Raw genomic sequence first — 18,289 nt, 5'->3', positions numbered from 1 at the left:
ATATATTAGAAGCATGCACAGTGAATAAAATATCGTGTACACAAAATTTTGCAAGATTTGTAGGCACGAGGTAGGGTCTAAACACAAAAGGTTGAAAATGGATGCTCACGTGACAACAAACACAAAATCTTGATATTTGAGTACAAAAACAGAAACGTACATCATGAGGCTGGAACCAGCGAATTCACAGGGAAACAATATATTATATTGGCATGGGGTTTGATGGGGACAGCATCAAAGATTGGAATAGAAGCATCAAATACTTAATTTTATTCTACCAAAGTTTGAGATTTAGAGCATCTAATTAAACATATGAAATTAATATGTCCCAAGGAATAACATTAGGAGTTATCAGATACTTCTATTCAATTTATTGATCCGGTTAACATCGATTATCCCGTGCACGGTGTTCGTAATATCATGTTTATATTTTGGAAAGGGTTAGAATAAAATATCTACATTCATGTGGAAAGAGAAGAATCTTCTGGGAAATTAATTTAAGTTTAATGTATTAAAGTTAAAAGGGGATATTGGACCAAAAAAATTAAAGAACTTCTTCAATAATGAGTTAGAGCAAACTGCTTTTTCACGAGATTTGGTGAATCATTATCAGACAAAACTATGCTTATAAGCTCGAGTCGAGTATTGACCGATTCGATCACTATTACCATGCACCTAATCTTGAAACAGAAACACACATTTTTTGACACTGTGGCTTGGAGCGTTCAATTAAATGTTCCCAACTAAGTTTCAATCGTACAGTTGCCTCAACAAACTTATTTATAAGGGAAGGAAGAAGGGCACCTACCATTTGTTGGGGTCTCATAAATGTGAAGAAAACAATAGTGAAGGAGCAGTATGTAATAGGTCACAAGCCAACAAGAAAATGCATGTGTAAGAAGCAATGAATTGTTACCTTAGAATATCCACTAGGCATATCTTGGACCACACAGCCGGATGGGAGTCGCCGGCAACTTGAAAATGTCCGACCACCGCAGGAAGTTTCCCGTATGGCATCGATGGACACGTCGACAACAGCCCACACACCCTCAGAATGTTGCTTGCAGAATCGGAGAAAGTTCACTTCTCGGACCGGAACCAATGGGGATAGAACTTGGAGTTCAGCATGCATCTAGTGATCATAAAGAGGATAGAAGAATAACAAACTGGAACACCAGAGGAAAATAAAAATCTAAAGGGCTAATGAATGATGAGTTAGAATACAATAAATTGCGGACAATTAAATTCTTGTGCCTGTTTACACTAATGGGATTGGCATTACCAGCTGAAGTGCACCATTCCTTGATCCTCCCATATCACCAGATACCACATCTGTAGTTGATGTTCTTGAAATTATACACGGAAACATCTCAGTCCACTTGTTCTAATGGCAAAACAGAAATTTCATTCAATCACTTACGCCTTCAAGAAATTAAACTTCAAACAAAAAACTCAAGCGAACATTTAGTGAAGTCTACCGAATCCATTAATGTCTCAACAAGGGCCAAACTGTTGATGATCGCCATGCCAGTCTCCCTTGATGCTTCGGTAATGAAGCCATTTGGTTTCATGCCAATGCAAGGAGTAAATGTCCTGAAATACGCCTCAAGATTCAATATCTCTCTCCTACCTTCCAAGCTTCTAATCCAAAGGGGTTCATCAGTTTGTGCCATTTTAACCAATTCATCCATCGCACTCAAAGCAAGCTCCAAATACATAGATCTCTCCAATGATCTGTCAATTGGAGTAATGTTTATTGGTCCTTTTGGAGCCACCGCAGGCAAATGATTCAAAATTCCAACTCCAAAATCAGAAGGGACTAATGGTAGAGTTGAAGTAATCGCTGTTAGACCTCCGAATCCATTGTTTCCAACTCCAAGTTCCAAGCTTGAACTAGGCAATGGAGGATTCATGGATGCAGCTAAAGATGAGATGGGTCGGCCTAAAAACTTCCCCGCTAGAGTGCAGACACGGTCAAGTTCATCTTTTAGCCTTGCATTTTCGATCCGGAGGTGTTGTTCTCCAAGGGATATTTCACCAATTATTGCAGGCCCACCACAGTTTGTGCACATGGGGTTCCTCATTGCCTCCCTCATGGACATGTTTTCGGCTCGAAGCTTGTCGTTATCTTGCCTGAGTAAGGAATTTTCATGGCGTTCCATTTGAGTCTGGTGAAATCAAGAATCCCAAATCTCAATCAACATCTTCAGTGTAACGCATAAAACTCCAAAACCAATCCACAACACAAGAAAGTAAAAAAAAAGTTAGTTGGCTATTAATTTTACTTGTACCTTCATTTGAGTTCTTCGATTCTGAAACCAAAACTTGACCTGTCTAGTCTCCAAGCAAAGCCTCCTGCTAAGCTCTAATCTTTGCTTTTCATCAGGATGAGGACAATCCTTGAAGAGACTGAAAGCCCAACCAAAACAATCAAACAAACAAAAAAACCAACACAAGTAACAGACGGAGAAACAAACAAAAAAGGAACAAACAGAAGAAATATTTATCAAAAGGCGATGGAATTAGAATAGAAGGATTCCTTGAAACAAGTAAAGAAAAGGGTCATCTCACATACGTTTCGAGCTCTTGGATTTGCTGAGGAGTGTGTCGGTGGTATCTTTTCTTTCTCGGCGGGTTGTCGGCGGTATCAACATCATCTCCAGAGGCAATCCCATCCATATTTTCACTCCCAGATCTGCTTTCATGCTCCTCATCTCTGCTTCTTCTTCCTCCAACAGTAGTAGAGCCATAATTCTCCCCGGTTCTCGCTACCTCTCCTTGGCCCTCCATACTCGTTTGCTGCTCGAAAACAAGGAAAACCCACCACGAAAATCAGCCCATGTATCTGAAATCAACCGTAAACACATACATATATAGTGGGTTTACTTACAAGGGCAAGAGAAAGGCCGGGGGAGTTGAACATTGGTTTGGTGACGAGAGACTGAGGTACAAGGCGGGGCGGACCAATTGCACCGGCGGGCATGCTGTTGTTAATAATATTCCCACAGCTTGGATTGGGTATTGAGTTAATATTATTGCTAAATTGTATATCAGCAACAATTCTTGCACTGCCAGTAACACAAGAATTGCTTTCAAGAAAATCCCCAAAATTCATCAAATAATAATGCCTTTCGCTGAATTTTTTTTCTCACCCTTTTCTCTCCTCTCCTCTCCTCCCTACAAGATCTTACCTTTATAAAATGTACAACTGCTACACTTACCACAGAATCACTCTATGATTGTTTAACCTCGAGTTACAAGCAAGATGAAGTCAAAAAATGAAATTTTACACGCAGAAAAAGAAACCAAGATGAATAAGAAGCCTACTTTCAAGGAAAAAAATAATAATAAATAAATAAATGGAAGAAAAACAAGAGAGGTAGAGGAGACACGAGGCCTGAAACCAAATGTCTCCAACTGCCTCTCCAAAAGCTCGAATCTTTAAACACTAAGAAATACAAGAAAAACAAACACAGAAAAAAGAAAGAATGAAACCCACTACTATGACATTACAAGTCTCAGTTTTACTGTGATAAAAAAAGCAGAAAAAAGGGGCTCTGCGGAGCAAGAAAACCCTAAGTTTGAAGGGATGTTCTTGCTCGCCTGTCATCTCAGCATCTGCATGCTTGACTTGGAAAAAGCCTACACAATAGACACAGAGAAAGAATAACAAGTCTTTCACAAAAAGTCTTGATTTTCCCTTTTCCTTTTTTTATATAAAAAATTTCTAATCTGCGGAGAGAGAAACTCAAAGCAGAAGAAAATGGGATATTTTTGTTTTTTAATTTCAATCAATTATTTAAATAAAAAAATGACATCTTCGTATATATTTAAAATACATGTGAATCATTTTCTTAATTAAATAATGAATAAGTTTCTTGTGAGACGGTCTCAAGAATCTTTATCTATGAGACGGGTCAATCTTACTGATATTCATAATAAAAAGTAATACTCTTAGCATAAAAAGTAATATTTTTTCATAGATAATCCAAATAAGATATTCGTCTCACAAAATACGATCCGTGAGACCGTCTCACGTAAGTTTTTCCCATAAATAATTGACTCCCAAACAAAAACGAGGAGAGATAGCGACGATACATACATATCCACGACACCCTCGAAAGTCTGTGGACTAACGAAAATGGCGAAATCTATTGCAGTTTATTCATATAAATCAAAATAAAATTATACAGCATTCCTTATTATGTATAATTCGAACCATTTAAAGTATTTTATATTAAATTTTAATTACAATATATATAATATCTAAATGTTATATGCATGTATATGCGCGAATATCCAATCAAATTTGTTATTTTAAATTATTTTTTTTACGAAATAAATAAATATTCAATCAAATAATACATACAGTTCCGGAACTTTTTGTAGTAAATGCTTTTTTAATAATTGTCACGATAATTTAAGATATTTGAGTTACACTCCAGATATATTTTTTTTAAAGAATTGTCACTAAATATTCAACCTATTTTTTTCCTCTGTTTTTTTTGTTTCCATTTGATTTGTTTTGGTTTTGCTTTTTGGGTGTTTTTACTTCCTAGGGATTTTGCCTAACTTAATTTTCACCCTCTTTTGAATGTAATAATATGAAAACAAGACAAAAACTTGTGTGGGACGGTCTCATGATCGTATTTGTGATACAGATCTCTTATTTGGGTCATCCATGAAAAAATATTACTTTTTATGCTAAAAGTATTACTTTTTATTGTGAATATCGGTAGGGTTGACCCGTTTCATAGATAAAGATTCGTGAGACCGTCTCACAAAAGATCTACTCTATGAACAAAGTTCATTTTCACAAAGGGATTGAGAAAGACTTGTCGATGTCTTAAAATCACATTTACTGTATTATGTGATTAAATTCTAAATTTTATAGTTAATTTAACATAAAATAAAATTATTTTAAAATTTTATCAAATTTATTTTCCAAACCTCATGGTTGATATAGTTTAATATTTTATTAAAAAAACTCAAATTAATTAACTTGATTATTATTATTATTTTTGAAATGTCGTTTTTTGTAGCAATGTGAGATTTGATTAGGCCTCACTCATACATATCTTAAGGTTTATACATGTAATTATGCATATTATTGTAACATGTTATTTCTAATTACGTGCATATTACAATAATTAGGACATAAGCGAGTGGGTTCAAAGAGAATCATAAAACTAATATAAGACAGTCTTACGAGTCAATTTTGTGAGACATATATTCTTTCATCTGACTTATTTTACTCGGTCCATAAAAAAATATTATTTTTCATTCTGAATATAAATCCAATAGTAATAGATTGAGCCATATGATAATTCATGAATTTTGAGGGACCAATATCTCCTTTTTGGGACGTGGTACTGATGCAGTGTTGACATGACGTTCACTTGTACAGTGTCACACCAACACTTTTAATAAACAAATGATTGGAATTTTTTTTAAAAAAAATTATATACAATGCTGATAGATAAATTTGACAACATAAAAAATCAAAATAACATAAAAGACATACCAGGGAAAGAAAATTATGATTTTCTCTTAAAGTAAATGCCTTATACAGCATTTAAGGAATAGTAAATTACAGATTATTCTTTTTTTTAAAAAAAAATATTACATATTATATTGGGCCTATGTGAGCAGCAGTAGGCTTTTTAGCCCATCAGCTCACCCAACCTACGATGGGCCAAACTAACTAATTACATATCAGTCCTAATTTTAGATTAACTTTTACAATTAATGATGTCATAAATATGGTTGTAACCAAGATTTATAGACCAAGACCAACCTAAATCTGCACTTTTATTTCGTGTTTAATTTTGAAAAATAGTGCTATAAATATTTGAAATATCATATTATATTTAATTATTTAAAAATCTTTTTGAGTATATATAACATAAGTAGTGAGTGGAATATCATATTATATTTAATTATTTAAAATCAAAGAATGGAAAATTAACCATTAAAGTTACAAAAATATTTAAGTAATAGTTATATAAATATTTGAATAAATGTGATCTATATAATCAATAGATTATATATATAGACGGATTTTTCTATTATGTTATGGGGAGAAATACATCCGATATAACTAACTATTGGGTCTCAACACTAAATATAACCCCCTAAAATGTATGGGATGGTTTTATTGTCTCGAAGTAATATAGAGTAGGAGTGTCGTAAACAGTTTGGTCGAAACTGCTTATTTGATTCTTCATTTGAGTCGAGTTCGAATTTTAAATGTTTATATTCGAATAGTTCATAACAATAATATAGTTACTATAGTAACTCACAACTTACTCGAATAACTATATATTATTATTATTATTATTATTTAGTAGATATATAATTTTAAAGTAGGATCAGGAAGGTAGCTTCCACAAGTTATTAAGTGCTACATGCATTCTCTCTGTTCCGTGTGATTCGGGTTCTTTCTCGTGTATAGTAGGTTTCCATCTTCTGGCACACGCGATGCGAGCTGCTTTATCGATCACTTCTGGTGAATCTAGAATGACAACCGTGCCTTCAGGGCGTAAGATTCGATCCATTCTACCATCAAATCCACGATGTTACACCTGCATTTCAGTCTAGATTATCAAGCTGGTGCAAAAAAGAAGACCAAGACTTCAAATATTGGAAAAACAAACAAGTCCAAACGAATGGCATCAACTTTCTGTATGGAGGTATAATGCAAGTAATTTTACATACAGAAAAACAAGTGAAGGCTCAAAAGTAATTTTACATACAGAAAAACAAGTGAAGGCTCAAATTACTAGCAAGTGTTCTTAGCTATATTCTAGCTTGTTCGTGTCATCAGACTGATAGTAGGGTAACCGGTTGGAGTTGAGTAATTTATTTCCATTAAAAAGTTGGGCATGGCATCTATAAAATCGCGTGCAAGAGATTCATGTTCAATATCATATAAAAATTCTCACTTCAAAAGGAAAGTTGATCTCATAGAATCATTCGAAGGAGAGAATTAGTAAATGTCATAGAAGATATAACTTCAATTGTCTCAAGGTATGGACTAATTAGACAAAGAGAAAAAAATGAAAAGGAGGCTGCAATACTTATGCTAGCCGCCCAAATATTAAAAAAATGGCAGATGAAGGGAAAGAATAGCCAACTGTAATGCACACACACTTTAGAAAACACATCATATCCCGTCGGACACGATCCTAAGAGACATGCATGTTGGATGTGCCACGAGAAGTGTCTAGGAAATTAAAATGAAAAACGGAGACATATATCTACACATAGATGGGTATATCCAGTACATTTTGGTTAGTGTTGAGCCACAAGAATTGCCACTATTGGTAGATCTATCAAATCGTAGGACTTTGGTTACTGTTGAGCCACAAGAATTGCCCATATTGGCAGAGCTATCATATCTATAACTTTCCACAAAAAAATTAGGAATTTGATCCTATAATAAATATCAAAGCCAAAATCACATATTCAATCGATTCCCCAAATCCATCCCCGAAATGAAACATTTTCCAACAAATCAAATCCATTAATACGAGCGCAACCTTAAAGTTATAAAATTGATTACTAATTAACAACTAAATAAATACTAGTTTTCATTACATAGTTTCACATACTTTGAATAATAAAACTATGTAAGACAACTATATAATATCGAAATAAAGATTAAAAATTAGTTTTCATGCATTTAGACTTTTAAGGTTACTCTCATGAGTTCTTCAATCAAATTGTTTAGAATGAACAAGGAAGACCAATACAGACAACCTTGTATCACGGTCTAATTTGTTCACTTTTATTTGAAACTTCATATACAGTCGAAATGTCAGGTTTAATCATGTGTCTAAATTTAAAATACAGTAGAATTAGTAGAGATTAATATGCATTTAATGGTACATATGTGTCAGTCAAATCCATGTTGCGTAGTATCTGTGTAGCCCTGGCCGTGCCGGTGCGACAGGGATAGCAGAGTATTACTCAGTAGCAGAAAATGCACTTGAAATTTCCTGAGGAAAGAGTGGTAAAGAGCCAACAAATAGTTGAGTTGAAAAAAGTGCAATACAGACCTGCTCTTTCCAGAACTTGGATCTTTTATAAGAGATTCTATAGCGGCTACATGAATTAGATCGTAAGTCTGAGGATAAGTGGAAAAAGTCTCACACCTGCATGCATCAGCCACAACAAGATTCAATTCAACGGTGAGAATATCTAACAATAAACATGCATGTAGCGCATCTCAAGTATTGCAGCGAATGGATTTACTTCTGATTCATCTATCGACTATCTTTCACAAGCCTAAACAATGTCACAGAACAATGAATAGAATATATTGTTGATTCTACTCACCAATCATGGTAAAGTCCAATAAGTCCACGATCATAAATGACATCAAGAGTCAGAGGCTTGCGAGCAGGGACGACATTCATTACCCAAACAGTATCAGATGCTATTGCTGCAGCAAAACCTCCGAAGAATGCATTCATGTATATGACATTTCGTATAGATGGAGTTCCTAGTTTCAAGTTTAGCGAATTCTTGTAATAAGCAACCCTTCTTATCCATCTTCGATTATCAGCTTCAAATACACCCATTCCCTTCTTCATGACACTAACCCGTGAAGGAACCTTTGTCGATCTCTCGGGCCACTCTGGAATCACCCCAATAGCAAAATCTCCCTTGACAGATGTTAGCCGGCTCACACATTTCTTCAACTTGAAAGACCTGAAGATTCATTTATTTCAGTCCACAAAATGCAACTGCTGAAAGCTAGAACCAACCATGTTAATTGTCATTCGCAAAATTATGAAGTTCAGGATCACCTGTCAATCAAATGGAATAACAAAAACATGAGAGCGTTAAGACTGAATCATGTGCATTACCATGCAAAACTTGGATCAACAGATTCTTCACAAAAATGAAATCCAAATCCATTTGGATTTAGAAGACATGAATCCCCACTAGGCTTTTTCCAGATTGCTGTGTTTCCATCCACGACAATGATCTCATAACACAATGATCTGGCCACAGCCTGCAGATCATTCCATTCTTTGTCTTGTTTTTGCCACTTGTACAGGGTGCCCAGAGATGACTAGGAAGCCTCCTGGGCGAAGTAACCGATCAACTTCAAGAAAATACGTAGCATCTGAAAAGTAATAAGTTTTCTGCGTTAAAAAGAGATGAGACAGGTTACAAAAATTTCAATAGATGTTATCATAAACTTCTGAGATGCCGGGGACTCACTGTATGCGGTGAAATGGATCAAGCATCCAGAACATTCACCAAATCAAAAGAGAAAGCAGGAAAGGGGAGTCTACTAGTGCCAAGCATTGCAACAAAAGCTGGTACTCCTCTTTCCAAAGCAAATTGTATCTGTGTTTTGTGTGAATCCTTTGGAGCAAAAGAAATAGTTAATATCTCTTCAGCAAGCATATATCCACCAAAACAAGCAACCTGCAAATTGCAATATAATGACCACCAAGATTTTTAAAAAGACTACAATAATCGGTAACAATATGAAAAGATGACAGTTTATTACCCCGCATCCCATATCAAGGGCAGTTCTCAGAACTCCACCAGCTATAGGGATATACTGTTTAAGTTTCTCAATATATTGTATCGCTCCATCTGGTAACATCATGCCACCTCCAGGGAAAATGAAATGCGGGCCTTCCTTTTTCATCCATCCCTGGCGGCCTTTTCTTTCAGCTATTTCATTTTAAGGCATATTATCATGCTATATCTGTATATAAACAGATATTAGCATGCAGATCAGATTCAAGCCTTCGACAGTTTTGCATTAAGTATGAAATGTAGAACATCGTTTACAAAGGATCTTATTGAAGGCAGTTAGAGGGTGTTCTGCTTAGCTATAGAAGATGTTATAATCTGTGGAACTTATGAGAAGTTTTTGGTGCTTAAGAGGTCCGTTCTTTCTAAATATGCTCTAAAATTGGTTGAATTAAATCAGCCATTACAAATTACAAGGCAGTATTCAGTCAATAATTGATGCTTATATGGGCAAGCCAAAGCAATTTTCAATAAAATTAAGACGAGGTCTCCCAACTTTGGAAGAAGCTTATATTATCTTATCATTTGAGCTTATGTGATCCATGAAAATCATGATTAGACTCTTGTAAACATCTCATGAACAAAATGTATATTTAAAAAAGAAAAATAAAAAAAATCCTCAACCAATTGACATTCTGCATTGAGTCTCATTTTTCAGTTTCCCCCACTTTTCCTCACAGTAGAAACAATTACAAAGGTGATGCCTTCAGTGGTTTGACCAAGTAGTTGACTTACCACCTTCGATATGAAACCATTTTAATAGCTAAAAAAAAATCATGTCCAACTGCCACTGGAATACACATTCAGCAAACTCATACATATGCCCTAATTAGAAGAGCGAATCAAACTCGCATTCTTTTTCCGGAAGACCAAAAATCAACCAATAAAAGTCTGCAAGAACCGAAGGAGTCAGCATTTGATAAATCTAGCTTACAGAATTTCATTGATCTGATTCAAGACCTTAGAACAAGCATCTGCCTCTCCATCGATCTTACAACTACATTAAAATAGTGCTGAAAGGTCCGGAGATTTAGATTTATTCGTTATCTATGAGGAGCCGTATGAGGTGAAAATCATGTATGGTTCTGTAAAAACAACATGAGCAGTGATGTTATTATCATCGACTATGATTGTCTGATAGTTGGAAGTACAGTTGATATAGAAGAGTTCAAGGCAACAACATCTAACGGGGAAGAGAATCAGAAAGAACGAACTTTGCATAACACCGAGACAATAAAAAAATTACCATTTTAAAAGAAACAAAATTAAGATTAACTACACAACCATGCCTATCAATCTGCCAGAACATACTCACAGATACAATCATAAGAACCGTAATTTGCAAAACCGTAACACGATAGCAAGATTGAATTTTTAACTTTTAACTTGTGCACGAGTACATCAAACTTGTACTAAAAGCAGATTCAACACCATTTACCAGATCCACCATATGTCACATCCAATCTAGAGAAATTAAATAAGCACTCGTTCTAAAGAACGATGGAGAAAGCGCAAGACACGAGTCCATTTCAAAAAAAAAAATCAAGAACTTGAACTCTGAGTGTACCAACCCATTTCCGTTTTTCTGACACAGTAAACAAGCTAATGAAACCTTAGCAGTTGACGCAGATTACAACCATTCACTAACCCAGCTTTCACCTTTACAAGTCAAAAAACTGCACTGGAAATTTCAAAAACTCTAGCAATTCATCGGACAAGCTAGATGCCAAGGAATATATGCAACTTCATGTAGCTCACCAGCATTTTTATTTTCATATGTTTCGATTGCAGAAAGTTGAGTAAAAACACTAAAGTTCCAGGAAGAAATCAATACCGGGTAACCACACTCTAACTCCACCTTCAGAATGATCAAAGAAATCAATCAGAATCCAAGCCATAAGAATAACAAAAAAAAAAAAAAAAACAAAAAAAAAAAAAAAAACCTTGTGCAAACTCTCCGGCCACTGAACTGGTACCCGATACCCATTCGGCGGCGAGATCAAACACAGTGGTTGTCTCCTCAAATGGAGGGCATTGTCTTTCCCTGCAGTAATTCATATCCCGACTCAGCTGACTTAAGACTGGTTTTTACTGAGTTCAAACAGAGCTTCAAGAGTTCATCAGAGACGCAAATTCTTGAAGATCTGAGGCTTGGGAACTGCGGTTGGCGGTGACACGAGAAAGACTTGGACCAAACGTGGAAGTGGAGGGAGTACAATTGTTGCTGCTCAACGTACACTCATTGGTTTACCAAGTAATTAATTAATCACTTTTATTTGTAAAAATAAAATAAAAACCTCCTTTGACTTACAATCTAGGCTGTCAAAGCTTCAAAGAAAACCTTAAAAATCATTCCATTTTCTCGCTAATAAAACCACATGATACTCGAGGGAAATAAAATTTCTCCACGTGTTTAATTTTTTTTCTTATGTTTTTTTTTTTTCCATTTATCGCTCATTTGACCCGTATTTGTTTTATTTTCGATGAATAACACTTAATTATTCTTTAAAAATCATCAAATAAATGTAGGAAATGACTCAAAATTTCAGACTTTTTACAAAACTTGTCTAAATAAATACTTATAAAGTTCACTTAAAAAACATTTTTAAAATATCGATCCAAACAAAGTTTTAATACCATTTTTTTCTCGTCACCGCTGACTACAACTGAACATCGACCCAAGTATCTCGATCAATCAGTAGAATAGATGGATGTAACACTAAAATTTTAGGGGAAAAAATTGGACACGATCAACAGGAGACAGGAAAAAAATGGCACTCAGACATCTGTATAACCAACAAATATAGATGAATTGTGTAAATCAACATGACCTGAAATTCAAAATTGAGAGGCAGGGTATTGAACAAAAGATTAATTTTTCATGATTGATTGATACGATGCCCACGGCAACCCCTCCTCCCCTTGTCTCCATGAAATCCCGATAACTCGGAAGTGTCAGTTAAGCCGCCGTATCCAAGCCGTTTCTCTTTCCATATAAAATTTTTTGACAGATTTCTAACCTATAAAAAATAAGGGCGTCCCTTTATAAACAAGCAACTATAAATTTCCATGCTTACGAGCTGCTCTGAGGTTATAATCATGTTTGATAAGGTTTGCTCTCAAAAGCATGGCTCTCACTTCACGGTCAAATTCACAGCCAGTCTGCAGGACACGTTGGAACGTGCCTTTTCTCAGATCTGCATGCCGAGCATAGAGAATTTTGTTGTGTGAATCAATCCGCGCCTGTAACAAAATTGGACAATTGTTGAAAATTCAAACTAATCTGAAACTTTGGAGACGGGGGTAAATCAGTTAAAGTTTGGTATTTATTACCTGTATTTGGTCATTGGTAATGAGAGCTTCAAGCTCTTTCTCCAAGCAAGTAACAGTTGTGTTGAAAGCATTTGCCATCATATGCAGATCAACAGAGACAAATGGGTGAGTGTACTGGATCAGAGCTTTGTTGCGAATTTGCTCATATAGTGTTTCCACATGGTCGTGTAAATGAATGTCGAGTAACAAGTTCGTTTTAAGGTTTCCAAGATATTCAAGGCAGGAAGCATAGTGACTGCAAAAAAACAAAAGAAGAAACAATTATTGGAATCAAACAAGGGACTGGGATGCCATATTCATCCACAAAGATACTGAAAATGGAGGATCGTTGATTTTCATTTGTTTTATATTTGAATAAGCAATCAGATTGCATTTCAAGGATGCCATGTACAACAAAGCCATTTACCCCAACTCTAGTGCCCTCGTTGTGCGCCTGAGCAGAAGGTGTATAAGGGTTGTGTAGCATCGGTGTTGCACAATGGAAGCCTAGGGTTTCTCGCCCTTTGCTGCATGTGTGTGTGTGTACAACATTCAAAGGCAACAGAGTCTGGTTACCTGGTATAGAAATCATTAATTAGCTCCCTGATTTCAGGTACTAATTCCAAGAAACTCTTGAAGTTACTGTTGTCAATGACTTTGCACTGCCAAAAAGAAATATTCCATAAATGAGAAAATTAAAATGCATAATTAAAAACAACTAAAACACGACAAATTTGCCTTCAGTTCTGCACGATCAAAACTTGCGAGTGCGCAAAGACCACCATAGGTTGCAACATCTTGTGGTGCAATCACTTCTGTGTAGTTATTCCCAAGTTCAGGACCAGTTTCTAGGAACTGCACGTAGGCATGCAACTGTAAGATAAAATAAATTTGGCAAAGATATGTACCACCACATGATTCATTCTTACTTTTTCAGTTAAATGAACAAGATGATTTCAAAACATGGAAGTTTAAACTAAAACTATCATTTAATTTGTAGGAAATATTCAAATGGCACACCTTTCGAGCAGCAAGCTTATACTTTTTGCCTTCCAAATGAGCCAAACCAGCAGCACAACGTAATTTTGCAATTGTAATGGTGTCCGAGGTATCTTGACTTTGCTCAGCCTTGCTAACGTAGCTAGTAACATGTGTGAACTGGCCCATCTCGATGCCAACCAAAATTGCATTTAGACACATATGAATGATATGTTTGGATGTAGTGCAGTAGTCACGTGTGCGGACATAATTTTTGAAAGCTTCACCAAGATGACCATGTGCATAAAAAAAATCTCCAAAATCATTATAACCCATTCGAATGCTCTCTTTGATCAAATTTGTCTGCAACATGAATAATAAGAGTTAAGGAAAATTATACAAAATACAGATCAGCTATACAGAAAATAACGTAGAAAGTTTCCAGAACACACAAAAAAGTAAATAAATTTGGACTAGTTGACTGAAAATCCACAATTTAAATCAAGAAGGTATATTGATGGGTTGGGGTTAGAAATATCCACAGATTTAAATCTTGAGCCACTGCAAAGTGACGATTAGGATTCAAATAAAATGATTGAACAAATCAGAAACGGACACCCTTCAACTCTAAAAACAATTTGAAATAACAAGATGATGGTTTGTTATATAGTTCAATGTCCATCAAATCTTTACACCACAAAAAAAAGTCTGCTAAATTTACAAGTAACATTCAGGATAAGACAGTTCCAAAAGCCAAGGATGTTATAAGTACTTATCAGCAGGTAAGCTATGCAATAATCTTCCAAAACTTATAAAAAGCAAGGAACAATCCAGCACCCCATACAAAGAATTAACACACAAGAACTCAGTAAATCCACAGTACATGGATAATCAAAGCTAATGTGAATGATTAAGAAATTACTCCAAAATCAACACCAAGATATAAAAAAAAAGGATAACTGTTCTTCTTACATATCACCAATTGCATCACACAAACACAGTACACTTGTTACAGTGAAAACCAGATAATAGTATCAGCAATCTGAGTGTATTTACACCTATCAGACTAAGATTGGGTAACTTCTTTTTCAAACTCGATCGGAAAAGCATCAATAAAACAGCTTGAAAATCCAATAGTGCTGAAACTACAGTGACCCAAAAAAATAAAAAACAAAGAAAGAAGTACCAAGCAGTAATTTCTGTGTGTGCTCGAGTTTATTATGCGAGAGAATGGAAAATCACGCCTACCCTGTAAGCATTGAGTTCATTCTCGAGCTTCTCCTTCCGAACCTCAGCCCGTCGGTCCACCGCATCAGCCCATCCATTATCCGGTCCATAATTCGGGCCCAATCGCCCATCAATCTTCGCAACCACCTCCCTGAACAGCTGCGTGTTCTCCCCCTTCTTAATCTCATCATACGCCATTCTCAAAACCTCAAGCTGCATCGAGGCGACGCCACTTTTCTCAGCAATAAACAGTAGCCGAGTGATCTTCGTGCGGCCGGAGTACAGCGCTGCGTAGGCCTCCACATCGAGCTGCTCGCGGCTTATGATTGGTCTGTGCCGCTTCGACTCGCCGTCTAAAACGGCTCCATTTACGCAGATATCTTCTACTTCGATCATCGTTCCAGTAGCATCATCTTCGGCTTCCATAACAATGGGGTGAATAAGTAAACCCTAACCCAAAAAGAAACTGGAACTGGCTAGGGTTCTTTCTTCTTTTCCTCGGTTGCATCAATGTGTGCGTGCGAAAGCGAGAGGGGCATAAGTAAGTGGGCTTCGCACGTGTGAGTTGTCATCTGTGGGCTGGGCTCAGCCATCAACTTTTGTATAGATCCAATGTGATCATTATAATTCTGGATTGTCACAAACTGGAGTAACTGATCCACTCGATATAATGGATTTGGATGTTATTGAAGCAATGCAAGGTGTTTTAGGGGTGAAGCCTCTACTCCCCAAATCCCAAGAACTAAATTATTTTGCTTTGACATGGATCAGGACTTTTATGCGGACAACCAAGATGTCAAATCAGCCGAAGTTGGTATTTTTGGTATGCTGATCCCCAAGGCCTGTTCACCTTTCAAGTTTCGGAAACTGGCCATCTGATTCTTGAAGCAATATTAAATACAAAATTTACTGGACTTGCTGGAGAGTTTCATCTTGTCAATGGAAATTGAAACAGACACCGAATCAGATAGTCAATATCATCGGGAAAGCCTAGAAAGAGGTAGGAATTTGGACACAGTATCTTGGATTTTTCTCTGAACTGGACTCAAACGTCACGGATTCTTATTTGAGTATCAAAGGAAAAGCTTAAGAGTATCATTTGGCCAGGAGACACGACTACAGCACCGAAAGGATCCGAAATCCCGGTAAGCGCCAAGAAACTGAGAATCGGATTGCCGGTAAAGCCTGGTTTTGACGAGTTCTTGAAAGAGGAGATCGACCCAGAAACTCATGCCAGCACAGTCACTGGTTACTACAAAGAGATTTTCGACTCCGTCATGGCAGCATTACCTTATGCTGTGCCACATGAATTTGTTCCCTATACGTTCTTTAATCCTGATGGTTCAAGAGTTGGGAATTACAATGATCTTGTATATCAAGTTTCATTGCAGGTGAAATTTATGATAAAACATCTCAGTTTTATGAATTTCGTTATTTGTTCATTTTTGGTGATGATGATAGGAAAAGTGCGATGCTGCTCTTGGAGATATCACCATCACAGCAATCCGTTCGATTTCGATATATGCAGACTTCACATTACCACATGCTGAAGGAGGTCTTACAAGCGTAGTTTCTATCAAGTATGAGGATGAGAATGGTATATTGACTTTTGTGCAGCCGGCCTCTAACCAAAGAACTGTGGCTTACCACTGATTTATTCTATACCTCCACCGCTCTAGCAGTAAGGATACTTGCACGTAGGATAACCGATCCCCCTGGTCAACATGCTGGCCTGATTGCCTATTTTCCATTCTTTCCAGGTGATTCTCTCCCAACCTGCCTCCTTTTTGTTTTCTGATATTAATGTTCCAGCTTCGATACTTGCAGCTTCTTCCCTTCTGAAGCAGAACTAAATTACAAGTGCTTGTGGGTAACACTCTTCTTAATCTACTCCACTGAGGAAGGATTCCTCGAAAAGTTAAGGATTATTTATTCTTTTTTCTACTTCTTCTTCCAAGTGCAGGATAATCCCAAAGAGTCGATCAAATCGTAAAATTATATGATTCATCCGAAAAGAGAAGGTTTTATCGAAACGTCAGAAAACATCAAGAAAAAAAAATATTTTTTGGTTTTAACCCTGTGACATAGAAAGAATAGGAAAAGACCTATTTACAAGTAGGGGAAGGAATCCAAGCCAGTTTACTCTGTCCGGTTTTAGTAACATGTGCATGGGTAACAAAAATTTAATAATAATAATCATCATTCACTTACACAATTTTAGGTTGAAATGATTAAAATTGATTAAAAGAAATAATTAGAGGGCTATTTTTATTTGTGGAAACATACTGCATGACTAAAAATATCACAAACCAATATATACAATGCTAAAATTAACATCTTGCCAATAATTTTCAACAATAAAATTAAATGTTTATCTGATTAATTTATTTGTTAAATATAGGAATAGAGTAATGTTGTAATAGTAAACTATACTAATTAATTAATGATGTTTTGGGAGTAAAAACATGAAATTAGATAATTTGAATTTTATAAGTAAAAAAAATTTAATAGAATGGACAGAAATCCAACTAAGGACACAAAATACAGTTAGCAGTAAACATGCACCTCAACTTTAAGAGACAGTATTTGCTACACTTGATATGATTATAAAAGAATATAAATTGATTTTCTGAGTTAAAATAAATGTAGAATGGGTTCACAATAACATAATTGATGTTTTGTATAAAATTATATCGGATATAATACATAAGATATAACATAGAGTTACATTCCGTTTTATTCAATAAAATTGACATTTAACTCATTGTTTTTAAAACGGACCGGATCGACCGATTCGTCTCAGAAACGACCACAAGTCTGGTTCAAACTTAGCCTAAAAATCGTTTTTCTGTTAAGCCAATCAAGAACCGATCAGAAAAAGCAAACTAGTTTGATTCTTGTTTTTACATTTTTTAAATTTTTTAGAATTTGATTATTTTTTTTATATTTTAAATTTTATTTTTATTTTTATATATATAATGATATTTTGGATTTTAAAATTTGTTTAAAATATTATTTTAATAATATCAGAACTTATTTTGATTTATTTTTTAAATATAAATATAATTATATTTAATTATATATATTTTGTTTAGATTTTAAACTCGATAAATATAATTTTTGTTATTTATATACGTATTTAAGAGTTTAAAATTTATTTTTATTATATTATATTATTCTTTATATATATAACAGTTTTTTAGTCCCTTGT

At 35.4% G+C, this 18,289-nt stretch overlaps 2 protein-coding genes and 2 pseudogenes across 2 annotated transcripts; 1 reads left to right on the top strand and 3 right to left on the bottom strand.

Moving 5' to 3' along the window:
* Positions 1–853: 853 nt before the first annotated feature.
* Positions 854–3,743, bottom strand: LOC140969034 (homeobox-leucine zipper protein HDG1-like). The gene is made up of 6 exons (XM_073430249.1): positions 2,891–3,743; positions 2,576–2,799; positions 2,292–2,409; positions 1,479–2,168; positions 1,283–1,384; positions 854–1,132 (listed from the first exon to the last, which is right to left on the bottom strand). The coding sequence occupies exons 1-6, from the start codon at positions 3,113–3,115 to the stop codon at positions 869–871; spliced, it is 1,623 nt and encodes a 540-aa protein (XP_073286350.1). The 5' UTR covers positions 3,116–3,743; the 3' UTR covers positions 854–868.
* Positions 3,744–6,370: 2,627 nt separating this feature from the next.
* Positions 6,371–11,649, bottom strand: LOC140969033 (probable pectin methyltransferase QUA3; annotated as a pseudogene).
* Positions 11,650–12,324: 675 nt separating this feature from the next.
* LOC140969029 (COP9 signalosome complex subunit 1-like) lies at positions 12,325–15,605 on the bottom strand. Its single transcript, XM_073430243.1, has 6 exons — positions 15,100–15,605; positions 13,894–14,214; positions 13,612–13,728; positions 13,450–13,535; positions 12,895–13,129; positions 12,325–12,804 (listed from the first exon to the last, which is right to left on the bottom strand). The coding sequence occupies exons 1-6, from the start codon at positions 15,502–15,504 to the stop codon at positions 12,619–12,621; spliced, it is 1,350 nt and encodes a 449-aa protein (XP_073286344.1). The 5' UTR covers positions 15,505–15,605; the 3' UTR covers positions 12,325–12,618.
* LOC140969032 (glutamate receptor 2.2-like) lies at positions 15,589–17,485 on the top strand (annotated as a pseudogene).
* Positions 17,486–18,289: the final 804 nt, after the last annotated feature.

Source organism: Primulina huaijiensis, unplaced genomic scaffold, assembly GCF_012295235.1.
Source record: "Primulina huaijiensis isolate GDHJ02 unplaced genomic scaffold, ASM1229523v2 scaffold39561, whole genome shotgun sequence".
NCBI classification, from domain to species: Eukaryota; Viridiplantae; Streptophyta; class Magnoliopsida; order Lamiales; family Gesneriaceae; genus Primulina; species Primulina huaijiensis.
Note: the sequence above shows the minus strand (reverse complement) of the source record. Positions and strands in the feature narration are given on the sequence as shown.

Coding starts and splice junctions, on each gene's coding strand:
- LOC140969034 (XM_073430249.1), bottom strand. CDS start 3,115: ATGAATTTTGGGGATTTTCTTGAAAGCAATTCTTGTGTTACTGGCAGT. Junction 2,169..2,291: donor ATCGAAGAACTCAAATGAAG/GTACAAGTAAAA, acceptor TGATTTCACCAG/ACTCAAATGGAACGCCATGA. Junction 1,385..1,478: donor TTGAGACATTAATGGATTCG/GTAGACTTCACT, acceptor TTTTGCCATTAG/AACAAGTGGACTGAGATGTT.
- LOC140969029 (XM_073430243.1), bottom strand. CDS start 15,504: ATGGAAGCCGAAGATGATGCTACTGGAACGATGATCGAAGTAGAAGAT. Junction 14,215..15,099: donor ATGAACTCAATGCTTACAGG/GTAGGCGTGATT, acceptor TTCATGTTGCAG/ACAAATTTGATCAAAGAGAG. Junction 13,729..13,893: donor ATAAGCTTGCTGCTCGAAAG/GTGTGCCATTTG, acceptor GCCTACGTGCAG/TTCCTAGAAACTGGTCCTGA.